General features: G+C 38.9%; 3 protein-coding genes across 5 annotated transcripts; 1 reads left to right on the plus strand and 2 right to left on the minus strand.

Moving 5' to 3' along the window:
• Positions 1-16: 16 nt before the first annotated feature.
• On the minus strand, positions 17-5,509 carry LOC140224294 (protein D2-like). The gene is made up of 5 exons (XM_072298634.1): positions 5,117-5,509; positions 4,521-4,656; positions 3,382-3,519; positions 1,761-1,839; positions 17-1,222 (listed from the first exon to the last, which is right to left on the minus strand). The coding sequence occupies exons 2-5, from the start codon at positions 4,627-4,629 to the stop codon at positions 1,102-1,104; spliced, it is 447 nt and encodes a 148-aa protein (XP_072154735.1). The 5' UTR covers positions 4,630-4,656; positions 5,117-5,509; the 3' UTR covers positions 17-1,101.
• A 186-nt stretch (positions 5,510-5,695) lies between these two features.
• On the plus strand, positions 5,696-16,204 carry LOC109041722 (protein D1). Of its 3 annotated transcripts, none has more exons than XM_072298629.1 (7): positions 5,696-5,837; positions 6,277-6,652; positions 8,513-8,636; positions 12,657-12,791; positions 13,840-13,924; positions 14,390-14,636; positions 15,733-16,204. In XM_072298629.1, the coding sequence occupies exons 2-6, from the start codon at positions 6,287-6,289 to the stop codon at positions 14,511-14,513; spliced, it is 834 nt and encodes a 277-aa protein (XP_072154730.1). In that variant the 5' UTR covers positions 5,696-5,837; positions 6,277-6,286; the 3' UTR covers positions 14,514-14,636; positions 15,733-16,204. The 3 variants fall into 3 exon arrangements, with proteins under 3 accessions (XP_072154730.1, XP_072154729.1, XP_072154728.1); XM_072298628.1 differs by having other exon boundaries at positions 5,702-5,837; positions 6,255-6,652; XM_072298627.1 differs by lacking the exon at positions 5,696-5,837 and having other exon boundaries at positions 6,170-6,652; positions 14,390-14,559.
• A 530-nt stretch (positions 16,205-16,734) lies between these two features.
• On the minus strand, positions 16,735-27,409 carry LOC109036271 (uncharacterized). The gene is made up of 6 exons (XM_072298616.1): positions 27,281-27,409; positions 24,927-26,231; positions 24,176-24,302; positions 23,153-23,290; positions 22,205-22,286; positions 16,735-17,833 (listed from the first exon to the last, which is right to left on the minus strand). Exons 2-6 carry the CDS (start codon positions 26,223-26,225, stop codon positions 17,530-17,532), a joined length of 1,950 nt encoding a protein of 649 aa, XP_072154717.1. The 5' UTR covers positions 26,226-26,231; positions 27,281-27,409; the 3' UTR covers positions 16,735-17,529.
• Between the last annotated feature and the right edge of the window lie 237 nt (positions 27,410-27,646).

Genomic DNA, 27,646 nt, shown 5'->3' on the forward strand with positions numbered 1-27,646 from the left:
GAAAAAACTCACACAATTCTTCAAAAACACATTCACTCACGAGCATTTTATAAAGTTGAGTAATCAAATCGTTAAGGCAAAAGTATTTGAACCCGCTGCGTTCTCTTCGTTATTATCAATTGGACGTATTGCTATTAAACGGAACTAAGCGCCATGGAAAAGCATTGCGAGTATAGGACGGAGCAATCATCGCGTTCCGCAACACTCGCCAATCCAAGCCCCCCTCTCCCTTCCTCCCCATATGACGCTTAGTTCCGTTTGATAGAAATACGTCAAATTACAAAAATTTGCAAGAAAGAGCTATGCGAATGGGACCAGGAAAATAGCGATTTGAAATTTGCGATCGTAGCATGGCACGTATGCCCTATTCTGTAGCGCATTCCTAGATATTCAAGGTTATTTTTAGAGTCCCTTTATACCCAGAGTTAAGACAACTCACTTTTGGTTGGGCTGAAAGTGGCCTAAAAAAAAATCCAATTCTGATTGGTTCTCGCTCATGGAGGCCGAAACGAGTGCACAAGATGGCGGTACCTCGAATGTGAACAAGTATAATGAAAATATTACCTAATTGTGGTTTATCAAGAGTAAATTGTTATTTCCATCGGTCCAAAATGAAAATAGATTAAGAAATTATTCACAAACCAATCTCATTTTCTTTTTAACTGATCAGTTTGTTGATGTTGTTGTTTTTGTGTGACAGACATCGCAGGATTCCTGATCTTTATCCCTCAATATCGTTCGTTTGGGTGCACTCGTTTCGGCCTCCATGCCCAGCCAAGGCGGCTGCCAGTCAGCTGATAATCGAGTTGTCTTAACTCTGGGTATAAAGGGACTCTAGTTATTTTGAGCGTGCTGTAGTCACAATCTGTGGTACATTGCACCGTGACCGAAAAAGGAATCAACATGTAAAGTTGGTATGAGAATCGATGAACTAGGTCACTGAGGATGTACAGCCACGGTGGTCTTAAAGCAGGTCGGCGGGTTCCAGTGTACCTAGATCCCATTTTCCGAGTTGGTCTCAGTCGCCTGGAATTTGGGCTGTTCTGAAAAACTGTCGTCCATTCTGACGACAAGGCCTAAAGAATGGCGTGGTCCACCTTCTCATCGTGGGAATCCAATTATTAAACTTGACTTGAAAAAAATTGACGGCATGAGGAGGTCCCAAATTGTATTTTTTGCAAAGTCTCGAGTGTTGAATCTACTTCGTTTTCGTCGGGGTGGTCTGAAAAAGCGATGATTAATTTTAACAACTCATACAAAAAATCTACCCGTCTAAAAGATAATTTCAAGAAGGACAAGGAAAACGTCAAATATAAAGAGTAAACATCGACACGTTTTAGCACTCGTGTTTTTTATTTTAATCTTTTTGAGAATAATAATTGTGTTGATTTCTTTGACTTGAGTGCCAGCTTCGACCCAGGTGAAAAAATATCAACAAAATTCGGGTCCTTTAGGATCTCATCCAACTCTGCGTCTCTGCGGGATTTACATCAATAACTGGAAGAAAGGCTAAACGTTTGTAATATAGAAGTAATTTTGTATTGTTTACATTCCAAACTAATGTTAAAAAACTAGAAACTTCCCCATAACTTTTTCTTTTTACTGCATGGAACCGTCGAGAGGCGTTGCGTTGTATGAGCAAAAGCAGACAAGGGGAAGTTTTGAATTTTTTGACATAGATTATTGATGTAAAAAATTATTTCTATCAATATTAAGCTAAAATATTAAGAATGAGTCTAAAAATGACGGGGACAACTTACATTTCATACACACTCGGCTCATTGAATTTGATTTTTCCGTGCGGTTGTTCAAAGACGACGAAAACAAATCGATGAGTTGCTGTAATCATGACAAATAAGCAGTGTATGTATGGAGAAAGTGTAGTAAAGTGAAAAGAAAGTGCTGATTCTAAAGAAATAATTTTGTAAATAATGACGGGAAAAAAATTTACGGATCGATCCGAAAAAAATTTCTCCAAGTATAAAACTTCTATAAAATATAAAATTATTAATCAATTTTAGTTCAGCTGGCAATACCTAATCTAGTATGTATGTATGTATGTAAAAAGCCGCTTTTATAGCGCTCTTTGGCGCTTTGCAACCCCTAGCCGCCAAAGTCCCCTATCCTCCCAAAGCCCTTCAGGGAGTTGGCAAACCCTCATTTCTTCTAAAACCCCCTGTCGCCACCCTTTCACTGGGCGTCCCCTTCGTCTCCTCCCAGGAGGAACCCAATCAAGCAACTTCTTTGGCAGCCTTTCGTCCGTCATTCTATTGACATGACCATATCAGACAAGCTGTCTGGTCATAACGTCGAATATGATGTCATTTTCGACTCCCATGATCTGACGCAGTCTTTCATTGCGGACCCGATCTCTCCTAGAAATTCCTGTAGACCTTCTCCAGAAATCCATCTCCGTTACTCTTAGCATCCCCTGTGTCCGCTCCTTCAGCTGCCAAACTTCGCATCCATATGTAAGAATACTCTTGACTACAACGTTGTAAATTTTCCTCTTGTTCTCCTTGGAAATCCGTGGATCCCAGAGGATTCCATTTAACATCGCTATGGCCTTCCTTGCCAGGGTGTTCCTTTCCTTAATCGCTTGATCAGTTCTTCCATCCTGGGTCAACCGCACCCCCAAGTACTTATAGTGCTCGCAGCCTTTGATCTGCTGCCCATCCTCAAACTCAATGCTTTGCTGATCACCTCCCAAAGTCAGTTTCTCGGATTTAGAAATACTGACTTCCAAACCCCACTTCCGATACTCCTCTACTAACTTGCGCATCATGTAATCGGCGTCATCTTGTTCTTGTGCAATCACCACTTGGTCATCAGCAAAGCATAGAGTGAACAGAGTTTCAACCTCACTCAAGGGGACACCCATCCCTCCACATTTTTTCTTCCATTCACACCTAATCCTTCAACCTAATCTAGTAACTAAATAAATTATAAATAATTTTATACGTCTGATTAGACGAGGGAATCAAATAGTCTAAAATTGAAATGTGAGTCCAATAGCTTAAGCTTAGCTTACATATCTTGTATATTAGGTTATATTATCTTGTGTTTATATTGCTTTCTTGTATATTAGTTTAATAATCTTGGTTTTTTGCTATCAGTTTCTTTCTTTTACAGGTTTCTCTCTCTCTCTCCCTCTCTCCCCCCCTCTCTCCCCTCTCTCCCTTTTTCTCTTTTTTTCTAATGATAATTTTGTCACGTATCTGCCAAAGTTTTTACTAAAAATCAAAATCCGAGACCGAAAATAGTTCTTGCATCACCCTATTGCCCCTGATGAACAAATTATTGCTCTTTGCTTCACTTACTTTTTATTATTTTTTTCTCTTTTTTCATATTCTGAGATTTGATCAATTTTAAATAACTCACCCTCTTTGTCTGGAGGTATCGTCCCAATATATTCCGTAATTACGTCTCCGTGCTTAAAGTCATTCTCGAGGATATTTCCAACCAGCCAATGGTGGAACTCGCGTTCTGAGGGATTTTCAGGGGTCGGATAATCCGGATCTACGACGTGAGGAAGTCCACGATTAAAGAAAGTCATGATATCTTCATAATGGCAAAAAGCCCTGGACGACAAAACGGAGTTTCTGGAGGGCTGAAAGAGCGAGTTCTAAAGAATATTCGACCCTCGACGGCTTTAAAACACTGCCACTCAATTTCAGAGGAGTTGGAAATCTGCATTATAAAGGTCTTATGCGACGTTGATGACCCTTGAGGGTGGAAATTTTATTCAAACCATTTACTATTGTAGTATTTTGATAAATAATGTTAACGATTCCTCAAAACTCAGCCCCCCTCCTCCAAGCCATTTTCAGTAATCTCCATCCATTTATGAAACAGAGATGTATGAAGTGTGACTGCATACAAGGAAGGGATCTTATACCACAGAAAAAATATTTGAGACGTCTAAAATCAAAACTGGCAATCTCCATTGTCCCGTCCAAAAATTGTGCAATCATTTTAATTTTATATGAAGAGCAACGAAAATTTTTAGCCGTTTTCAAAATTTCCCAAAATATCTTGCTTCATAACAGAAAATTCACAAGAAAACATGAACATGTTCTTTCAATATGAAAATTGTATTGATCGCATAGTTTTTAGACAGGGCAATGGAGATTGCCGGTTTTTGTTCTAGACGCCTCATTTTAGGGAGAGCAATTATTGCTGAGTTAAGTTGAAAAATTAAATTATAAATTTCCAACAAAAACTCATTCTAGTTTCTTAAAATATAATTCGCGAGTGGTTAAGTTTAAAGCTTTTTTTCCGGGACATTGCTTTTTTAAATAACTGCCTTCAAACGTCCAAACTCCTAAAAACCGGGTTGATTTCTTATATTGGACGTGTTTTGTGCGTACCAAAACGTCCATAGAACAAACCTTTGCGCTGTGAGCAATAACTGAATTTTAAGTTCTGCGTACTGAGATCCGTTTCCGCATGGACGGTTCTACATGTCGTAACTAAATAATAAACATGCAATGCGTTCTATTAGAATATTACCATTCAACCTGTTAATATTAATGTATAGTAAAGGCCACTTTCGTACGGCCAAGAAATCCGGGTTGGGTCTACTTCACACTCCAGCATTTTGAAAATCGTTCCAAATTCGACTGTCATATTCTTAATCGGATTATCGTAATGCACCTGTTAGACAGCAATGTAATCAATGGAGTTAAATAAAAAACATGAAAGATCTGATAATTCAATGATTCTTTAAAAATGTAATGATAATAATATATTTTTTTTAGGATAAAAGTTTTTATTTCAAAGGGTGAATAAATTGCGTGAAAATTCCTTTACTTGAGTGCCATTTGAATAATTATTCTTGGAATTAATATTATAAAATGATTGATCAAAATCCAAGTCTGATTGAATTATAGGTATAACATGCCGAAAAATGTTGATACGGACAAAGAAGCCTACAATTTAAATAGAGAAGAAGAAAAAAAAAACTTCTGAGAAATGTTGGTGGGTAGTGTTGATATTTTACTGTCGAATAAGGTCACGCCAAACTAATGTTCTAAAAATGATGATTTCCTCCATGACCCCTTTAAAGCTGGTAAAATACATCGTTATATTTAATAGGTTGGTATATTTTACTCACCCGAACTGGATATTTCGGTGCTACGTCTAAAACGTCCGGAATAATCTTATACTCCTTCAAAAGATTTTCAATTTCGGCTTGATTTTTGGATTATTTCGAATTGGAGGGTCAGGGTATGGATTAAAACCTGCAGGATCAGGTAATGTTATGCCCGAAAAATTCATTTTTCTGAAGTCGTATTCATCGGCTGGTCCGATGGCAAGAGAATTTATCGCAAAGAGAAGGCTTGAAAAAGGAAAAAGCATAGCCTTTTGTCCCTGCATGGTTTGGTAAAACTAGGCTTAACTGAATGATTGATGTTAAATGATAAAACGCGAGAAAAACTTTTCAAAATTAGTCAGTATTCGGAAATGAAAAAAAATTAAGTAAAAAAGAAAAAAAATTAATCATGTTCCACGCAACTTTGTTTCACTTCTATGTGAGAAGCCTCAAAATTATGAGACGAGCGATTTTATCAAAGACGAAACTTCCTTCTTTGACTCTCTATCTTGATAGATTGTTACATTCTATTTCGTTCGAATTAAACTCAAATGACCTCAAGCAGTGAACAATGCCACGTGCTCTATTTATTCCCTATCTCTTGCATACAATGAGAGAAGAGGGAGTCTGGTGGATGATTAAGTTTCCAAATTATAACGCAGTTCAAACGAGTTTTTTCTGACCCAATCCTTAACAATTTTGTGTGGACCTGTAGCTATTTGGAAAAACATGTGATAAATATGTAAGTTCCACGCCATTTTAAATTTACTCTTAAACTAAATCAAGTTTCACTCTTTCCGATTACACTAACACCAGCAAATTCACCGATTAATAAGTAACATGGAGGGCTGCATTTCTACTCTCCAGTCAACCAACTTAAACCGAAAAGTCCACCGAAAGTCTCTAAACCATGCGAGAGATAAACCAATTATTTCTGAGTTATTGAGGTACATACTTGATAAGACCCATTTTAATTGTCACAGATCCATGAACATTTCCTCGAATATACTCGCAGCCAATTTAATGTTCACTTAGGGCTACGCCCCCAGAACGATTCCGGTCCAACCCCTCGAATCGCTTTGCGCCTCAGGCGTAATGCGATACTCGTTAATCTTATGCTTTCACTTTAAAGAGTATGATTTTCCCGACTATGTGTCAGCAAACGCGATTTTTTTCATTAGCGCGAAGGAGATGCTATCTTGTTGCAGCCTCAAGCTATCAATTATTATTCAGACATGCTTCCTTTGCGCAATTGATGGAAAATCAACGAGCTTGCAGCCTCTTAAAATTTCAGCCTCGCAACCCCCCCAAAAATTGCAGAACACAGAGCAAATCAAAGAAGGGACGGGTATAAATGGCGTCACTCCAACCCCTCCTCTCTGGACATTTGGAACCTTATGGGAACTATTAGGGGGCAATGGAACAACTTGGGTCGACCTGCCAACTCCATCGACGACCACCGCTCAGCCAACAACCCCGAAAGACATAGAACTGATCCTCAGGAATGCCAAGATCATCCCGGATGTGCTAAACAAAAGACCACCTCATGAAATTCAGGTGAGATAGTTGAGCAACCTTGCCATGATATCACTCACTAATGACGTTGGTGCCATATACACGCATTATTTTATAGTCCGACAAGCAAGCCAAGCAGTCTCTTGGTGAATCATAGAATGCTGGACTCGTTAAGTATGTGCCTGTGAAGTAATAAGCGCCGTAACTCTCAGTTTTAATGCATTTTTAGTCTGTAGACTGGTATCTCATTTAGACTTTTGACCGTTTTGACCTTGTAGATAATACTGTATATGAAAAAGTTGGATGACCAAAACTGTAAAGGCACTGCAGCTGTAAGGGGTAGGAGTTAAGGGGACTATTTCTTTATCGATATTAGGGAACACCAAGTGCACATCATCATAAAATGGACCACTAGATAAGGTACGAATTTCAGAATTCTGATACATGTTTCATAACCAAAATTTTACGTAAAACACGATGCTCACAACGAAAATTACCGAAATTAACTCCTTACGAAGATATTTAATGATTCTTAATGCGTGAATTCAAACCACCCGCTCATGAAAACTCAATGCTCTACGTGATTCACATCGCGCGCTAAACGTTATCATGACAGTCTCTGCGATATAAAAATCTGGCAACCTCAATTTGACGCTTTGGCTCAGTTATAGCAAATTGCTAATAGTTTGAACAACACATGATGGGAAATGAACATTGCTCGATTGAGAAGCTTGCTGAAACCGTTGTAGTGGGCGATTTGACTCCCGTAGAGTTTTGAGTTTCTTGTGAGCGGGCAGTTCAAATTCCTCTTGACCAATGTGAAATAAAAACGTTAATATCTTCGTTAGGAGTTGGTTTCCGTAATTTTCGTTGTGTGAATCGTTTTCTACGCAAAATTCTGGTTAAGAAACATGTATCAGATCGCTTAAATTCGTACCTTGTCTGGTGGTCCATTGTTGACGTAACAGTGACATATGAACTCTTCATGGCTGCAGTCAAGCGTTTAGTCTGCCTGTCTCCGCATTTTGACCGAATGCAGTTGTGCACAGACTTGAAACCACGACGGGCAACGACGACAAAGAAGCCCCCGGTGATCGTCCACACTGAAAAAAAAAATTCTCGGCGTTTTTACCAAGGTCCGTTGGTACCTTTACCATATCACTTTTTTTACCAATTATTGGTAATTTTACCAAGACAGACTAGTAAGCTAACTTAAAAACCGGTATTTGTACTGTTTTTTCCAGGTAAGAATACCACTTTTATTGGTAATCAATTCCCGGTAACTTTGCCATTTTATCTCGGTAATTCTACCACAGTCGATAAAAAATATTGGCGTTTTTACCAAGGTCCAGTAAAATTACCGAGAAAGTTCAATAATTTTACCGACATTTCTCGGTAAAATTACTAATTCCATGAATGGTAACTTTACCAAGAAAAAACTGGGATCAAATAGAACCCTGAATTCTTGGTAATTTTACCCTTTTCTTAGTAAAAACAGCGAGATTTTTATTTTCAGTGCACCTGTGACTGACAATCAGACTGCATAAGACACCGCTACAGTATAACTAGCATTGAAATAAAACAGTCGCGGGCCCAATTTGTGGAGAACTTGTTATGGTGGACGATAGCTAAATTTTCTGATTATCTCATTCGAGTCTCATGTAGACAGTGGCACAACTAAAAGGAGGGGGTCCCCATTATTTGAAAATATTCTCCAGAAAACCGTCATTTTTCTTTGTTTTGTGTTAGTTTTAACTCTGGGTCCTTCCCTTTCCGTGAGGAACGTTTGACTGTGGACTTCCTCCGTGAAAAATGCCTGGCTACACACTGAGTACGAGTGATATTTAATGACAAATGGTGATTTTTAGGTTTTAATCAAGTTGAATTGACGGGTTTTCACAGGTGTCATTTTATAATATGCCCTGGAATTTGGGTAGAATTTTTGATAAAACCGATGTGCGCGAGGCTCCACACTACTTATGGTGGATCTCTGAGGCGGAAACGTATTATACGCTCCTTTTGATAAGTAAGTTTGGATACTGTATTACATTTCTGGGTTTTACAAGTTGTAGTATCTATTCTTTAAGAAGTAATTATCTGTATATTTACATACTATCTGATTGCCGTATATAGAGAGAAGACAAAAGAGAACAAAATGGATGAAAGTGCGGCAAGGTATTTATTCACTCGTGCTTTTCCAACGAACTAGGGCACAGAAACCACTCCGGTTTTATGTGTCGATGAATATCGAACTTGTCAGGGTTAGTATCAAAGATTAGCATAAGTGGACAAACACCTTTATGTGGCGATGAGGTTTGAGTGGTGCGCTAATTTTGCTCAACGTAATATGTCTCCCGTGCGCACACTATTCGTTTGCTGGAGTCTGCCAGAGCGCAGCGAAGCGCCTTCATTTTCGCTCGATACCCTTAGCATCACCGCGAAGTTAGTTTAGTTGCTTAACCCAACGTAACCTAACTTGGGTTGATAATCTTCACCGCCCGTTGTTTTTAACGTAAAAAAGATAACAATTAAACGGCAAAAGTTCTTTTATGACTTTTTCACACATCATAAGCTCAATATTTTATTCTGAGAACATAAAGGGTATTGATATATACGCCGTAAAAAAATTACATTATTTGCCGTTGGTTTAAATAAATTATCCAATGAAGCTTAGAGATTCTTACTGCCATGACTACCATTCTTTTAAAGAAATCGTCGAAGGAAGCATTTAAAAAGGATGGGAAAGCTCACAACTACAATTTTCTATCATTGCACCGAAAAGACAGTCGGTTAAATTTTTGATAATTTCAACTTCAGAAAGCTAATTAAAACTAACAATTAGTAATAGTCCTCGATTTTTGAATCATCCCTATTATGAGAAAATACCAATGTCCCTCTTTACTTGCCCCCCCCCCCCCCCCCCTTGAGAATGATAAAACGATTTCCTTCGAAATTTTCCCAAAAATTCCACCTATACAGCGTTGGCAAGTTGATAATTTTGAAATTAAATGTTAAAACAAGGAATGATGTTATTCGGTTGCGCTTCAGAGCCGAGTGTTGTTAAAAATATCCGGTAAAACATTTTTTTGGAGGTCTTGAAAATTTCAAAAATATCGTTCCTTATGTCAGGAAACACAATTTAAAAGTTTCAACTCCATCTAAGGAAGGAAAGGGGTGCCCGAGGAGGGATGGAAGGTGGAGGGTCCTCCTTTTGCGCTTCCAAATTTGACCCTTCAAAACGTTAAAGCGATTTTTTTCTAGGAGCTAGAGAGAATATTTTAATTTTTGCCTAAACTGTTAGTTGAAGTACTTTTTACATGGTTCTAGAGGTCCCATCAATGGGTGTTTCCAATTAATTAAAGTTTATTCAAACGCATCGTGCGTTACGGCGCGACAAACAGGTTAGTTTCTCACAATTCTAGAAAATGTTGTCTCATTCTGCTCAAAATTTCTAATCGAGTTGAGTCTTAACTTGATATGTTTGGCTGTCTGGAATGCACGAATATTACAAAATGGTTTCAGGGCATTCCGTCAACGATTTTTTGTCCTCACACCTGTTTTGTCCAGTAGTCTACGTCCACGCGTGAAATAAGCAACAGTGACTTGGTCCAAGTGTCATATTTTAGTCCGTATGTAAAATTATATTGACAATAATCAAATGAGAAAATTGAGAGAGACGGAAGAGTTGTTGTGGTAACTCATTTTTTAAATAAAATCTTATTTCCTTCTTTTGATCAATCTTTTTAAATTTTCATGGGTGAATATTTGGTTTTATTTCCATCCTTAAAATTTTTGATGAAAAATAAACCTTATGAATACTTTTTTTAACGACAATATTACTTTATTTTAAAAACATTTACATTTTTAAAACGTAGCAAATATTTGTAAAACCTTTTCCAAGCGATGGCATCGATATTAAAGTCAATGAGCAGTAGTTGTGTCGAAAGAAACTATGCACAAATGAATAAAAGAGGGACAAATCGAGAAGCATGCAATCTTCGGTTTTAGCCCATTTGTACATCGATCTTTCAGAGTCAAATACGTCCTATTTTGAGCGCTTGGTTGCGCTCACCACCACGCTGCAGCACAGTAAAAGCACAAAATATAAAAGAAAAAATTAATGTGCTTTGAAAATCATTAAATACGACGAGGAAACACCTAAATATTTACAAAACACACATTAAATTTTCCGTTCACACATATATATATTTTTTTTATAAATTTAAATTAAAGTAATCCATGCAGAGTGTGCAAACATATAAAAATCATGAGTTGAAAAACGCTGACTCCGCGAGTTTAAATTATAGGTCCTAGCATAAAGCGGAGTGATGCGACGTGCTGCCAGCACGAAACGCGCACTGGCCCTACAAACCTAAGCAGATACTTCACGCATTGCGCAATGCTTGAGGTATCTCTTAGGTTTGTAGGCGCCAATGCGCGTTCCGTGCTGGCTGGCTGGCTGGCCGCGCCGCGCCGCAGCTTGCCACGTGCCACGGCGCTTCTTTATTTCACAATAGATGTGTTTTACAGTATATACGACATTGAAGGCACTCCAACACACCAACAATAAGAATGTCAGGCGTCCTTCAAGAGTACGGAACTTTCCTTGCAAAATAAGTCGAGATAAGAGAGATAAAGGAACATTCTTGAATATGCCGTCAAGAAGATTTTATTTTGAATCAAGAATAAAATAGGTGATCAGAAGCGGATTTCTGCTTGATGTAAGTGACTTTCCTTTTTATAAAAGCTATAAATGACTTTCTTTTTTATAAGTTCTTTAAGAAAACATTATTTTCTTTATTAACTCATAATGAAATCTTCTCGGCGGTAAATTTAGGATATTTTTCCTTAAATTAGGTCACTTGTTCCTCTAATGAAGTTAAAAATCATACTAAACGTTATTAAATACAGATACTAGGACAGTAAGTTTTTCGACTACCGCTCTCTTTTTTTTGTCGTCACTCGATTTAATTTGTGAGGGAACTTCGCGCTTTTGAAAGATGCCTACGTTGGGGTGCCATCGATCTCATATGATACTGTGCAACACCTCCGTGACGAAATAGTAGCTCGAAGCGCTGCGGCAAACCAGTGCCGAAGCGAAGTTATCATTCACAGGAAAAATATGAGATCCTTTAGCTGAGGTAAATCGAGGTTTCCCAGTTCAGGTATAAAAATATGGGATTTTCTTGAAAGATAATTAAGTCCTGTTCCACCAAAGAGGTATAGAGAGTTTTAGTGAATTTTCTTTCATGGAAATGACGCTCCCTCATTTTTACCAAAATCTCAATTATATATTTTTCTCCGTTGAAGCAAACAAAAAAAAAAAAAAAAAAAAAAAAAAAAAAAAAAAAACAAGCAAACCCTAATTCTTCCAGGACATTAAAAATTTTCATCCAAAAACGTCGTAAGCAATTGTCGTTTGTATTTACATGTGGACCAACTAACTTTGGGTTTCAAGTGGTAAGTGGACCAAAATTCCCCTTCCGAAAAAACGCGTGGACGTAAACTACTAGAAAAAACAGGTGCGCGGACAAAAAATCGTTGACGAAATGTCCAATAACCTTACAAAATAGGTCGAAATTGGATCTAATGAGACGCACGACCCTGATGCGCGGTTCAGCTCCAGGGGCGATACAAGAGCAGCCGTAATCGTGGGGTACCTGACACTCTTTAGCATAAATTAAGGACGGTCATTGAATAAAAGTTATTCCATCCCTTCTTGTAATCTGCAGATGTCAATATAATAGAACATTAGCTGGGTGGTGGGGGCGTAATCGATACATTCGCATTAAAATATCATTCTTGGCAGGATAGTATCACACATTTTTTAAGGGAAAAGTGGAGGACCCTTCGATCCATTCTTGTGTAAGGAACGTCCTCCTCAACTCCCCTTCCCCCTGCGCTAACCGCCTATTCGTATGACATGGATTAAATGAAATATTCAATGTATCATAAAAGATGTTATATCCGCACGATAAAACATTTATTTGGAGAAAATTTTGTTTCTGATAAACTGAACCCCTGCATTTTAATTTCAAAACTTAAGGTCCAGATTTTCCCGGCGAACATGATCATTGTTTAGCGCAATATCAACACTGGGTCGTGGTAAACATACCTGGTTTATGGGTCGAAGGAGGTGAAACACTCGCATCATACGTAGGCCTGGAACCGTATGGCATCGGTAAAGTTAATTGACTTATTTGTATTTAAACTTGAGCAATTGTCATTTTGTTCTCTCTCTTGTGTCCCCTTGTCACCTAGGTGCAAAGAGACTGAGTGAAACAGGGTGAATATTGTTTATCCTTATTTCTATTTCTGTGAAATTAAAGATGTTTACCCTGTAGAGATTATTGGAACGGGATTTTATGAGAGAAAATGTTTGTAGAAGTACATGAAAGGGGAAGTAATGCTCATATATTTGAGGTTTTTATGGAGTTATTTAATTAATTTATCATTATATTCTACTTTTACTTCATTTAAGATAGACGAGTTTTGACACTTTAGTTCTACCTATGACCATCTTTTCAGGGCAACACTAATTATGAGCCAAAGATTTGGAAAAAAAATCTTTCAGCTGTAGAATATCATGCTTTGAGGTTAGAATAATTGTCGATATTTTTTTAAGTAAAACTAAGCAAAAATATGGCTTCAGCAACATTGTCCTGTTTGTTGGTATCGATGGTGACTACACAGGATGATATAAAATTGATTCAATTAGGAATGTCATCAACATGGCAACCGGGTAGCAATTAACTAAGAACCAAGTCAATTTCAAATGCTTTAAACCCATTAAGTTTTAGTAAACTTTTGATTCATAGTCTGATGTTAGATTGTCTGAGTCAAGTATTTTAATACAATTTTATCGTACTTCAACTTTTTTTTTGACCACTCAGATTTTGATATTTGACTAAATATCTGCGAGAAAAACACCCATTTCTTATGGATAAGCTTTGTTCAAAACTGTCGCATTAAAACTAGTAAAATATCACAAATTGAGCAGAGTTTGACATGTGTCAAAATGATGCTCAGAGTTTCATGATCGTTGAGCGAAAAATAAATTCATAGGCAACCAAGGCATCAATAAAACACCAACCAATATTTTCAAGGGAAGTGTTATCACTGGAAACCTCGAAAACGTAATAATATTCTACTTTGTATTTTTTCAGTTTTGTAAGCACATTCATTCAAGACAAAAGAACCGAGTCTACATTATATCGTTTCTTTTACAGGGAAACATAGATTCGTTCTCCTTCTATTCAAGCAGCCAAGCAGAGAGAAAATCGGATTTTCTGATGAATTAATCTACACAAGAAAGTAAGTCACTAAGGTACACACAAAGAAAAATTGATAAAAATAAGTAATAGAATGCACGCAATGTTTTTGAAAAGGATGAAACTTAATATTTGTTCCGAGCTTTAAAGACACGCACTGAAATTGCACTTGATTTAATGACTTGATTTTAAAATTGGCATTCAATCTCATCGAGTCCTTTACACTCTTAAAAAATTAGAGGGAATTCGTTTGGAAAATGCAGGGGCAAATTTTCTCCTCATCTCACCGTGATTTTTTGAGTGCTGAGTTTCATTTTTGGATATTTCAAAGACAAATAATTCTATGAAGTTATATTTAAAAAAAAAAGGCGTTGATATGTTTTTAGTAAAAGAAAAAACTGAAATAAAATAAGAGTAGATAAAATGCAAAATTAGGGAGTACCTCTAAAACGAGGATGGAACTTTTCATTCGGATTTCCTAGTAACCTTCAGCCCTTTTAATTTTCAGAGACGTATTTAACCGAGGGAATTTTTCGGCCTTGAGGTTTGCTACAAAGTATGACTTAGGTGACCCCATAGCTGTCAACTTCTGTGTATTGGACATGGATATTCTGCCCGAACCGTTTTACTGAAGTATGCTTCTATATTGGAAAGAAGGTGGCCATAATTAATTTAACTGTAAGCTCGGCACGATAAAAGGAAATATGAAAATATTATTATACATGTAGTAGTAGTAATCTGAACGCAGCTCTTTGGTACGTATATTTGTGCGATACAAGCAAACTGTAAGTTTTTTTATAAGATTTTACATAATTAAACTGTTATCAAAACTCATTTAGATGCCCATGTGCGATTTAGAACAAAGTGTATGCTGCTTAAACTTCGCAAATAAATGAGAGTATTACCTGTCCGGTAGGTCCCGATTTGGCCCCAAAAAAAATGATTGCGTTAAGGAAAAATACAAAACCTTATGATCCACCCATTTTGGCTCGACGACTAACAAAAAAAAAAAAGTTTTAACGGCGCGTTTCATGTATCACTTCACTCTTGAGCGTTCATCGTTAAGTGCATATAAAATTATGACATGCTTGAAATCGTAGAAAAGATGTTTCATGAGGGACTTACCAATCAAAGACTCTAGTCGATCTTCTTTGCATTCTCTCATTTCGTTTGAATTTAAATCGGTCCACGAAAAAAATTCACAATTTCACGTATCTCGTTTTAATGTTCGGAAAAGGAATCCCTCGTAGTTTCCTTCAACTGAGCTCGGAAGCCCAAAATCTCAAACCCGATCGTGCAACGTGTAATGTTGGATCAGTTTATAACTCAAATTGGACGTATTTATGCTAACACGAACATGCATTCAAAGTGAATGCAAAAATCAAAATGGCGGATCTCCTGCCTAACTCAACAAGCAACTTATTTTGTGGGTGAACTCTAACTTGGTGCAACAGCGTTGTGACCAAAGATGCTCAAAATGACGCAACTTTTCGGGAGAAACTGCACTTACCTAAGAATGTTCATCGTGTCATAAAAATTGACTACGCTCATGCGCATTTGTCCATGGACTCTACCGTATTTATATAGGAAGGAAAGCGCTATTTTCATTAAAAGGTGATTCAACTTTTGATCAAATCAAACTTTTGATTTAGGACGTCTAACAATGCAAAATTTTTCATGGACGTCTGTGTTATTCATTTTTTCATTTCCTTGTCATTATTATTTAAGATTATTAAAAGATTAACTGCATGGAATGTGTGATGCTAAACGCGTAATGTGGCGCCCTTTGCAAGGCGCAGGGGAATCGTTGTTAATTTTATGAAATTCAACGTATTTATCCTTGTGTTACAGGACTTACGCGTTGCGCACATATTTTAATCGAACAGAATATCAAGAACAGTATAGCCTTGGGCCTCCTTACGCGTTTACTTTTTTTACATCTGAAGTAAACAAATCTTGAATGGCCTCAAATCGTTTGGCAAAAGTCTTCGTAAGTTGATAAATGTCAAAAATTCACCCTAAAAATGACTTTAGATAATGAATTATTTTGCTTCTGCAAGGAAATATGAGTTTGTATTTATAATATGACTCTAAGTCTTAGCTGAGCTCAATTTGTTTTCGTTCCTATCAATGAAAATTTATTTGAAAAAATATACTGCTTAATCGCAGTGACCAACTCAACTAGACAGTTCATCAGAGATATTGCGCATTGCGTATCTCTTAGTTAATTTTTTGGGCGTGTGATCCAATAATTTTAAGTTTTGTCTTTATCATATTGGTGAAATTAAAATATACAATTTTTTAAGTGAAGTTTTTCCAAGTAGCGGGACTTTTTTTTTTATTTATTTATCAGTATCCGTGTACAATTTTATAATGAACACTATGGTGCGAATGATTTTCTTCAAAATCAACATTTAAGCTTTAGAAAGCTCCAAAAGTTGAGCAGGCGGAAGCCATACATGGACTAGCAAACCTGCTCCATTAGAGGTTACACATCCATACTGCCGTGCTAAGGGAAAACGCCGTATGAACCATCAGGCGATGCCAAATTTCCTTCCATAAAACGCAATTTTTTTGGTGAACTTATGAAAATTTTCCATCCAATTTTTCAGACTATTTTGTTCGCAATTTCACCTAGAGATTCTGAAAATTTAAAGGAAAAATTTTCATGACTCCTCAAAAATAAGCATTTTATCGAAGTAAATTCGGCAACTCTTGAATGTTCATATGACGTCCTTCCTTAGCATGGCATCATAGGTAAGGACACCTAGCTGACACCGAGAATATTAGCAGGGTTGAAATTTTGTGTGAGGAATCCCATTTGGTAGCATGGTAAGTTTCAGTCCATAGTAATGACAAAGTGTATGCAAATGTATTGTTGAGCAAATCTTTGAGCAAAAGCTTCCGGTTTCTACTCTGACACGCACGAGACATGTAAGCCATTTCAGAACAATTGAACCTCTTAGTTTTGAAACGGCTCATCTCGAAAAAATTATATATTTCAGGAGACGATAAAAACTGCGAGACAGTGAGAAAAGGAGTATTTCTACGCGAAAAAATGAACACAGTAAAAAACCCAAGTTGAGACGTTTTCGAACTAAGAGATTCAATTCAGCCGAAACATTTTTTTTTCACGGAACGCAAATGCTGTAGGCCCTCGGAGGAAATCTATTTTAATTTAAAGCCTAGTTATTAGGCATTAAATGCGTTCTATCCGTTAAAAAATTTAAAGTGAATAGCAGAATACAATTGTTTTAAATTCATTCTCTAAAAGTTTACTGTTAGCTATTATCATCAGTACAACAGTAAACATAAAAACATCTCTAATAAAATGATTCGATTGAGGCGGACTGAGCAAGGTGTCAAATTCTCGGCAAGATGTTTAACGTACTGCCTTGGAGTGTAAAGCTACACTTCCGCAATGCTGACCTGACGTCGTTCCTTAATGGGCTGCGTGCTTTCTTATTCGAAAACGCATTCTATATCCTTGAGGAAGTTGTAGGCTAGTATAATTGTACACTTGTATCATATGTATATCAATAAGTATATATCACTGTACACCATGTACCGAATAAATGGCGTGTGCCACCTGTACAAATTATAAATAAATAAATAAAAATAAATAAATTATTTTCATTAAATATGCGCTTATCCTAAGTTTCTGATGTGTTCTGCCATGTCAAAATCTTCAGGCTCGACGGTGGTGAACTCGAGAATATGGTCGGTGTGATTTTTGGCGTAGTCGACGTGGGCCATCGTGAATCTGTGCTCAAATTCATTCATCACATCTTTTTCGTGGATCGTGAAGTTGTGGAAGGGGGAGTAAGGGTGGAGAATGTCTTCATACGGCTCCCATTTGGCGGTAAAAAAGTTCCCAGCCACCGGATCGCCCAGTTTGTATTTCATGGCAAATTTCCGCGCGGAGAAGTGGGAGCGCTCCATGTCGTAAGGTCTGAAATTAGAATTGAGTTTAAGAAGTGATAGTTATACAGAACACGGTTGCAGGAATCTCAAAAAAATAACAAAGGGAGTGGTCTTGGTAGCCTTACTTTTATATTTTCTAACCTTATTTTAAAAGCCCACCCGAGAAGGCTCCGAAACTTACGCCCTTGAATAGGAGGAAAAAAATCCTAACTAGAAACATTTCTTGAAGACAATGCACTTTTGTGGCCTCGTAAAACTTTTAATTTGATTTTTTTTCATTATTTCTTTCATTATTTGATGAAAGCTTAAGAGAGGAAGCAACTTATTTTTTTAAAAATTAAAAATAAAGGTCAAGGTGTTCTTTTAAGAAAATCTGTCAAAGATCTCCATCTGCATAAGAATATAGGTAGATTATTGCGTGAGGTACATTCAGTTATTTTTCCGTTTGACGGGTATACCACGTAGTGCAATGTGGATCGTAGCGCCTTGATACAACTATACGTGCTCGATGGACGTCCGCGTTGCATATGCGCACAATTGAAGGCGTTTTGAAATTTCTCGCCGTTGCATTGATGTATGTATGGAACTCGGGGTACTAGTTAAAGTGTTACAGCGCTAATATCCCATGCTTAGGAAAGGCCTTGTGGACTTTCGGACGTTGCCAAATCTCTGCTGACAGCAAGTATTGCTGATTATGTACATTTGTTTTGTTTTTGTTTTTAATTTTCTCAGCATTTCACATTTTATCTGATGTGTTCGAGAACTTCGAAGGAAAGTATTCATAAAAATTTGTCAGAGGACATTTGAAAACTTTAGAATGTACATACAGTCTTTCTACCAGGCTAAAGAAGGACGCCGTATATGAATCTTCACGCATATCTCCTAACGAAGCTTCATGCAAAACGAATTCAGCGGTAGATATAGAATATTTATCTAAAAATTTTTCAGTCAATTTTGTTCGCATTTAATCTAAACTAGCTGCTTCAGCTCGCTACGCTCGCTTGCGCCGCTAGCCGGGGGCAAGCCCCCTGGACCCCCAGTTACTCGCTCCGCGAGTAACTGTTGGCTCGCTTCGCGAGCCAAATTTTGCCACTACCAGTGCTTAGAGGACTTCCTGGAGGCAAAATGATAAATTCAAAAACAAAGAATAGGAAACTAAAAATTACCTACTTTAAGAAAAAGAAACAACCTTGAAAAATAAATAACACTCCTGGAAAAGAAAATCAGAACACTTTTTGAAAATGTAACGGTGCAAAAGGGTGAAGATAAATCACCAATTCTCTTGGAAGAAGACATGAGCCGACCCCCGACATGAGTGAAACTGCCGTGCGACCCATGCTAGGGTAGAAGGGTGACGAGTGTTGTGAGCAGGTAGGGATGGGTTAACGTGGAGAGGGAAACGGAAAATCAGAGGGTGGGAGGTCCCCCAACCATATGACTCGTCCAGCGTCAAAAACGCAAATATGTCGTTATCAAATCGAGGTAAATTTTGCAACTTCGGTCGCGCAAATCGAAAAACCAAGGGATGTTGGCACGTCTACAGCCTAAGAGCTTTCATTTAAAACAAATCCGAGGAAAATCGGTCCAGTAGTTTCCGAGATCGAATTAGCACAAACTGTCCAGCGGCAAAAACGCTAATATGTCGTTATCAAATCGAGGTAAATTTTGCAACGTCGGTCGCGCAAATCGAAAAACCAAGGGATGTTGGCACGTCTACAGCCTAAGAGCTTTCATTTAAAACAAATCCGAGGAAAATCGGTCCAGTAGTTTCCGAGATCGAATTAGCACAAACTGTCCAGCGCAAAACGCTAATATGTCGTTATCAAATCGAGGTAAATTTTGCAACGTCGGTCGCGCAAATCGAAAAACCAAGGGATGTTGGCACGTCTACAGCCTAAGAGCTTTCATTTAAAACAAATCCGAGGAAAATCGGTCCAGTAGTTTCCGAGATCGAATTAACACAAACTGTCCAGCGTCAAAAATGCAAATATGTCGTCATCAAATCAAGGTAAATTTTGCAACGTCGGTCGCGCAAATCGAAAAACCAAAGGATGTTGGCACGTCCACAGCGTAAGAGCTTTCATTTAAAACAAATCCGAGGAAAATCGGTCCAGTAGTTTCCGAGATCGAATTAGCACAAAGTGTCCAGCGTCAAAAATGCAAATATGTCGTCATCAAATCAAGGTAAATTTTGCAACGTCGGTCGCGGAAATCGAAAAACCAAAGGATGTTGGCACGTCCACAGCCTAAGAGCTTTAATTTAAAACAAATCCGAGGAAAATCGGTCCAGTAGTTTCCGAGATCGAATTAGCACAAAGTGTCCAGCGTCAAAAATGCAAATATGTCGTCATCAAATCAAGGTAAATTTTGCAACGTCGGTCGCGGAAATCGAAAAACCAAAGGATGTTGGCACGTCCACAGCGTAAGAGCTTTCATTTAAAACAAATCCGAGGAAAATCGGTCCAGTAGTTTCCGAGATCGAATTAGCACAAAGTGTCCAGCGTCAAAAATGCAAATATGTCGTCATCAAATCAAGGTAAATTTTGCAACGTCGGTCGCGGAAATCGAAAAACCAAAGGATGTTGGCACGTCCACAGCGTAAGAGCTTTAATTTAAAACAAATCCGAGGAAAATCGGTCCAGTAGTTTCCGAGATCGAATTAGCACAAACTGTCCAGCGTCAAAAATGCAAATATGTCGTCATCAAATCAAGGTAAATTTTGCAACGTCGGTCACGGAAATCGAAAAACCAAAGGATGTTGGCACGTCCACAGCGTAAGAGCTTTCATTTAAAACAAATCCGAGGAAAATCGGTCCAGTAGTTTCCGAGATCGAATTAACACAAACTGTCCAGCGTCAAAAATGCAAATATGTCGTCATCAAATCAAGGTAAATTTTGCAACGTCGGTCGCGGAAATCGAAAAACCAAAGGATGTTGGCACGTCCACAGCGTAAGAGCTTTCATTTAAAACAAATCCGAGGAAAATCGGTCCAGTAGTTTCCGAGATCGAATTAACACAAACTGTCCAGCGTCAAAAATGCAAATATGTCGTCATCAAATCGAGGTAAATTTTGCAACGTCGGTCGCGAAAATCGAAAAACCAAAGGATGTTGGCACGTCCACAGCCTAAGAGCTTTAATTTAAAACAAATCCGAGGAAAATCGGTCCAGTAGTTTCCGAGATCGAATTAGCACAAACTGTCCAGCGTCAAAAATGCAAATATGTCGTCATCAAATCGAGGTAAATTTTGCAACGTCGGTCGCGCAAATCGAAAAACTAAGGGATGTTGGCACATCTAGACCCTATGAGCTTTCATTTAAAACAAATCCGAGGAAAATCGGTCCAGTAGTTTCCGAGATCGAATTAGCACAAACTGTCCAGCGGCAAAAACGCTGATATGTCGTTATCAAATCGAGGTAAATTTTGCAACGTCGGTCGCGCAAATCGAAAAACCAAGGGATGTTGGCACGTCTACAGCCTAAGAGCTTTAATTTAAAACAAATCCGAGGAAAATCGGTCCAGTAGTTTCCGAGATCGAATTAGCACAAACTGTCCAGCGTCAAAAATGCAAATATGTCGTCATCAAATCGAGGTAAATTTTGCAACGTCGGTCGCGCAAATCGAAAAACTAAGGGATGTTGGCACGTCTACAGCGTAAGAGCTTTCATTTAAAACAAATCCGAGGAAAATCGGTCCAGTAGTTTCCGAGATCGAATTAGCACAAACTGTTGGAGGCCAAAAAAGGCCTTAGGATATTAAATATATAGATTATCTAAGAATTCCAAGGCAAAGAATGTATAATTCTCTTCAAAAATTCAAGTTTTATCCGGGGAGATAGGCATCTCTTGAATGCACATACGGCGTATTTCCGTAGCATGGCAAATTCTCTCCTTAGCACGGATGTGCTGTTGATATTGTCATATTATATATAAAATTTATTCGCAAATCTATGTGGCACAGTGTTGCTTTGATCAGCGAGGGGTAGCACAGAATCAACGATCAAGTGCGTAAAATGGTTACCATCCGTGTTTCTGTAATTGCGGTTCAGTATATGTTCACACCGATGCTCCCCAAGACTCTATCTCCTTTTCTACGTGAACCGTGAAAAGAATGTAGTTACATGGAATACAGGGCTCACGTGAACAACTGAACATTGAGGCCTACTCGTATGTCAGTGGAGAGACGCGATTATCGTTATGAAAACTTTGATTGGACGTATTTCTGCCAAACGGAACTGTGTACATTACGACATGAGCTCTAAGACCCTCAAGAATAAAGTCATAACAGGGATCACGTCACAATGCACATATAGTTCTGTTTGGAAGAGGAACGACCAGTTCACAAGATGTTGATGTGGAAGTTAAAATCTTCATGCTTGTATGCAAAATTGATCACTTACGGCAATTTCAATCTCGGCTCCGTGAAATGAATATGCTCATTGTTTGGTTGATGGTACATCAAAAATATATACCGATGGATATCTAAAAATGTACGTCAAAGTTGAATTATTAATATTTATTCATAAAAATGAAAAAAAAAAAAAAAAAAATGAATGCGGTTTCATCCAAGAGTGGGCAGTTTTTGAATCATTCTTTAGAAGAAAGTAAGAATTTTTCGTTTTCTTTTTTTGCTAATTATTTATTTGTTTGATGTAGGGACGGTTTGTAAAACGTAAACAATTCATTTCGTGGATGGTTTTGCGCACTATGTCCTTACATCTTTATATCTATATATCTTCGCACATACATTCAAGTCGCTTTTACAGTACGCCCCGACGCTCTGCGACACCTAATCTCCATTCTTGTCCATCGATCCAGAGGTCATCTTGTGTCTCTTTATATCTTCAACGGGTAAAAAAAAGAATTAAGATACTTGGAAAAAAAAGGATGGCAAAATCAATTCTAGAAAAAAAACACAACGCCTTCTCAAGTTGGCGGCTTCGTTCCACAAAAATGGATAGTACAAAGTAAACAACTTAAAGAGGGAATAAGACCCCAAAAATCAAACATAAAAAACCGGGACGTTTTGCAGCTATCACAAGCGCATTTTCAACCTGAAATGAAAAAGATAAATAAAAAAACCTCAAATTTACAGAGCCTCGCCGCTTTTATATTGTGACTCCTATTTTGAGTTGTTTATTTTGTAATATCGCTTTGGGCCAATTAAGTTGTTTTTCAAAAATTGATATCATAATGATTTCAGGAAAATTGTAATAACCTTAGTTTGGTACCTAAAGAAGCGTATTTCACATTCAAAGACCGTTTACTGCATTTATCCTCTTGTTTTTGATAAGACAGTGATAAATATTAAAAATTACTGAGATGCCTACAAATACAAACGTATTTACCTAAGCCATGACATTCTTTGATTCCTCTGTATTCGGTGAGCTCCTCACCTGCCCATATTCTTCCCCAAGGAATGTTCACCACAATCCAATGTTGCCACTCTCCTTTCCAGGGATCTTGTCTAGATGGGACATCAGGATCTGTAAAGGCGGTATGAAATGGAGGATTTGTGGCGTCTAGATCAGACGCGCAGCTTCCCCACCAGTCGCACTTCCACCTATCAGCGCCCTGCACCAGCGCGCTCATCGCGGATTGGCCACCTCGCAGCAGCCAATCCGCGTCGTCAATTCCGCCATTCTGCCTGTCACACTGCCAGAAAAGCTGCGTGAGCTAGATACAGACGCCACAGATTTATTTACCGGTTTTAACACTGAGTGTGAGTGATTCACATGATTTTTCTAGTCGAGCTAAAGTTGAATGTGCATTGTACTTCGATGGCGAAAGTGCGAAACAAAGTATCTCTTTTTGGGACGTCTAGACCTCTTGTCATACTTTATTTTTCTTCGGAATATCAGGCAACATGATTCATGGGCGGATCCAGAGGGGGGCGGAGGGTTCCCAGGTAGCCCCCCTCCCCGAAAAAGGAAAGAAAGAAATAAGGAAAGGAACGGAGAAAATAAGAAGAAGAAACGCTTATATTTGGTGATCATTCATAATGAAATGATCTCAAACTGCGTATTAGATATTTTAAAATCTCCACATTTTTTGGGAGAGGGATCCACGCGGACCCCCTTTTTGCCCCTCCGTTTGTGTTTCTTTAAATGATTTAAGGCCTGGTATTGAATATTACGAATTATCCGAAAAATGTACGGCTCTTTTTCAAGGTTCCAAGTTCAGCAAAAAAGTTTCTCCATTCAAATGTACGTGAAACATTTCGCTTAGCCGAGGAAAAGTCCGAAACTTAATGCGGTTCTTCACTGTTGCTCAGTTTGAAACGTGTGGCAACTAAAAATGGGAGAAAATGGGAGTGCACTCTAATATTTATGACGAAAATAAGGACAGTACATTTAAACTGGGTTACTCACCTATCATTATCAGTGTATGTAAGTGATTAGCTTCATCAATTGGCCACCTCACGAACGTTGGTGCCAACCTTGTTATGTTAGGTTTTATTTTATTTCCAAAGCTAATGACGGTATCCACCCACTTTACCTGCAAATTAATTTTTTGATTGATTAATGAAATACACAACCATTAACACCATTCCATATACTCTCGCGAGAACTTCGAGTATTGCTTTACTAGACATTCGCTTTCTTAGAGGGTTAATTTTATAATTTAATAAATAATTGGACGTATATCCCTACTAAACGGAACTAATAGACGAGTGCGGGAAAGATGAGGTGTGCTCTGGAAAGCTGGATAAGAAACAATGTATAAGTGAGCGTGATTTTTTTTTGGAGAAATGAAAAATCGGGATTTTACATTCTACCAAACAGAACTAAGCGCTAACTATATGCGGTACTCATGAGCCGTGGGCATGGCATGGTAGACGGGTGCGTTACCACTTTGCCATTCGAAATAATATCAGGTACTACTGAATTCACGCTGCTTGAGGGAGCTAAACTAATTCGTCCGTCGTTGGTGATATTCACGCTCTGATCTATTCACACAAAGTGCGCTGGATTTTTTTTTCTCACGCCGGCTATTCACTCAGAGTAAATCATTGATTTTGAACAGTGCACAGACTGAAAAACTGTAAAAAATAAGGTTTATCAATTAAAATAAGAAATTATTTTCAGTTTTGGTTCAACTAGAATGACGTTTCGATCTTACCTTGAGCTCCCGTAGCGGTGCTTTTGGGATAATATTTGGGACGATTCCTGCCTTCTCGAATGCGCTTTTGACCTTAGGATCACCCGGATCTCTCGCCACAGTTGTTGTTAGTCGAGTAGTTGTTGATATCTTGGTTGAATACGCCTTCCAAGGGGCTTTTGTCCAACTGTTCTTAGAATAAGTCTGCTTCCAACCAGTACCCGAACCACTGCCTGACCTGTCCCCATAGGGTTGGTAGCCGCTTCCCGGACCACCACCAGATCTGTCGCCATAAGGTTGGTATCTACCACCGGAGCCACCACCAAATCTATCTCCGTAAGGTTGGTAGCCACTTCCAGAGCCACTGCCTGGTCTTTTCCCGTAAGGCTGGTAACCACCACCCGAGCTACCACCAGATCTATCTCCATAAGGTTGGTAGCCAGCTCCTGAGCCACTCCCTGGTCTTCCTCCTTGGGGCTGGTATGAACCACCACCCGAGCTACCACCAGATCTATCTCCATAAGGTTGGTAGCCAGCTCCTGAGCCACTCCCTGGTCTTCCTCCTTGGGGCTGGTATGAACCACCACCCGAGTTACCTCCAGATCTATCTCCATAAGGTTGGTAGCCAGCTCCTGAGCCACTCCCTGGTCTTCCTCCTTGGGGCTGGTAACCACCACCCGAGCTGCCACCAGATCTATCTCCATAAGGTTGGTAGCCACCACCTGAGCCACTCCCTGGTCTTCCTCCTTGGGGCTGGTAACCACCACCCGAGCTGCCACTTGATTTTCTTTCGTAAGGTTGGTAGCCACCCCGCGATTTATCTCCGTAAGGTTGGTAGCTGCCACCCGAACCACCGCTTGATCTATCACCGTAAGGTTGGTACCCACTGCCAGACCTCTCTCCATATGGTTTCCATCCACCTGGCGGGCGGTCATTTGACTTATCGCCGTAAGGTTTCCATCCACCGGGTGATTTGGTTCCCCAAGATTTCCAGCCTCCGCTTTGGCCGCTGCCTCGATTATCACCGTACTGTTTCCAACCACCCGGAGATTTCGTCGGCCATGACTTGTATCCGCCACCCGAATCGGCCGACTTATCACCGTAAGATTTCCACGGTGGTCTTGTGGTCCAAGTTTTCCACCCTCCAGCCGATTTACCACCCCAATTTTGAGTCCAGGGAACCCAAGGAGGTTTAGTTACTTGTGCCTCACCACCGCCATTTGTATTGAAGATAAGGAGGAGTTGTGCTTGAAAATACGCCACCAAAACACTCAATCTTCTTAAAGTCATACTTCTTCGGACGAGGTGCAGGCACCCCATATCTACCTTCGACACATCAAAACATAATTTTAAGTTGATTTGGAGGATTGATATCGCAATGGAGATGTTGCATGTGTGAGGAATTTGCGATTTGACTGTTGATGTTTTTGTAAAAGTTCGCGAGAAACACGATGGTGCTACTGGTTTTTTCTGATATCAACTCCCAAGCTCAAAAAAAGCTCTCAAGTTGAGGCAAAATGGAGGGGATATCCCACCCTACCCTGTGAGTCCATGTCTACATCAAGACAAACTCTCCATGCAAAGATAGGGGAGCAAGTATATTAACAGGGTTGGGTGTTTTCAGTTTTGGAATCCCCAAATAAAGTGGCAGCCCTGTCAATGTATTTGCTCCCTATCTTTGCATGGAGAGTTTGTCTTGATGTAGACGTGGACTCTCAGGGTAGAATGGGATATCCCCTCCATTTTGGCCTCAACTTGAGACCTTTTTTTGAGCTTGGGAGTTGATTTCAGAGAAAACCAGTGGCACCATCATGTTTCTCACGAACTTTTACACAAGAATCAACAGTCAAATCGCGAATTCCTCACTTATGCAACATCTCCATTGAGTGGAAAAGCGAGGGGTACTGTCAACAATGAGGTTACTCCCTAGAGCCCGTATAAGACGATCTAACTAGAGGCTTCAAAGAGGTTCATCGATGCCTTTCCTTGCCCTTTCATTCGCCAGCGGTTTAAGTCGGGGCAATCGATGAGTCTCTTTGAGGCCTCTACTTTGATCGTCTGTTACGGGCTTTAGACGAGTTTCGATTGATCACCAATAACGTAATGAGACAGAGGCATTTTATGTCTACCATAGAGGGAATCGTGATGATGTGATCAATCGGTTCAAAGCATTTGACGCAAAACTTAAGTCTACGTCTAAAAATTTTTAGAAATGCACTTAGAGCAACAATTTTTGGAGACGAACATATTACTAAAAATTAATTGAACCAAGTTATAAGTACTCACATGGCATGCATGAAAAAGTCACTAACTGGCTTCTTTACTTGTCGCACCATACAATTACGAAAAAAAATAAATAATTTTAAATTGCCTACCTTGATTTGCGGTAGCGCATTGTTTAAACCGGTAGTTATGATATGTGCACACAGCAAACGAAGAGACTAATTGTCTTTAATAGTCATAAATATGTAAATTAAAAAAATTAAAGATGTCAATATTCAAACACTATACAGGGTGTACCAAAAGTCCGTCCCACCCCTGCTAACTTTTGAACGAATTGAGCTAGGGAAATGAAACTTTGGGAATATTCCTATCTTAAAGGGGACCATCTTTTAGGGGGGTCAACATTTTGGTCCCCCCTCAGGGGGGGCGCGGGGGGCCCCCAACTTTTTTTTTTCAAATGGCAACCCCTATCTTGTGATACCTCATTCGAAAGAGCATAAAAAACTAAGAATTTTGGC

The sequence above is a fragment of the Bemisia tabaci genome, chromosome 3 (assembly GCF_918797505.1).
Source record: "Bemisia tabaci chromosome 3, PGI_BMITA_v3".
Taxonomy (NCBI): domain Eukaryota; kingdom Metazoa; phylum Arthropoda; class Insecta; order Hemiptera; family Aleyrodidae; genus Bemisia; species Bemisia tabaci.

Coding starts and splice junctions, on each gene's coding strand:
- LOC140224294 (XM_072298634.1), bottom strand. CDS start 4,629: ATGACAGTCGAATTTGGAACGATTTTCAAAATGCTGGAGTGTGAAGTA. Junction 1,840..3,381: donor GATACCTCCAGACAAAGAGG/GTGAGTTATTTA, acceptor TCATGATTACAG/CAACTCATCGATTTGTTTTC. Junction 1,223..1,760: donor GAGCCGAGTGTGTATGAAAT/GTAAGTTGTCCC, acceptor TCGCTTTTTCAG/ACCACCCCGACGAAAACGAA.
- LOC109041722 (XM_072298627.1), top strand. CDS start 6,191: ATGCGATACTCGTTAATCTTATGCTTTCACTTTAAAGAGTATGATTTT. Junction 6,653..8,512: donor GACCACCTCATGAAATTCAG/GTGAGATAGTTG, acceptor GGGTTTTCACAG/GTGTCATTTTATAATATGCC. Junction 12,792..13,839: donor CCTGGAACCGTATGGCATCG/GTAAAGTTAATT, acceptor TTTCTTTTACAG/GGAAACATAGATTCGTTCTC.
- LOC109036271 (XM_072298616.1), bottom strand. CDS start 26,225: ATGGGGTGCCTGCACCTCGTCCGAAGAAGTATGACTTTAAGAAGATTG. Junction 22,287..23,152: donor CAAAGAATGTCATGGCTTAG/GTAAATACGTTT, acceptor GTACATTTTTAG/ATATCCATCGGTATATATTT. Junction 17,834..22,204: donor GAGCCGAGATTGAAATTGCC/GTAAGTGATCAA, acceptor TTCTAATTTCAG/ACCTTACGACATGGAGCGCT.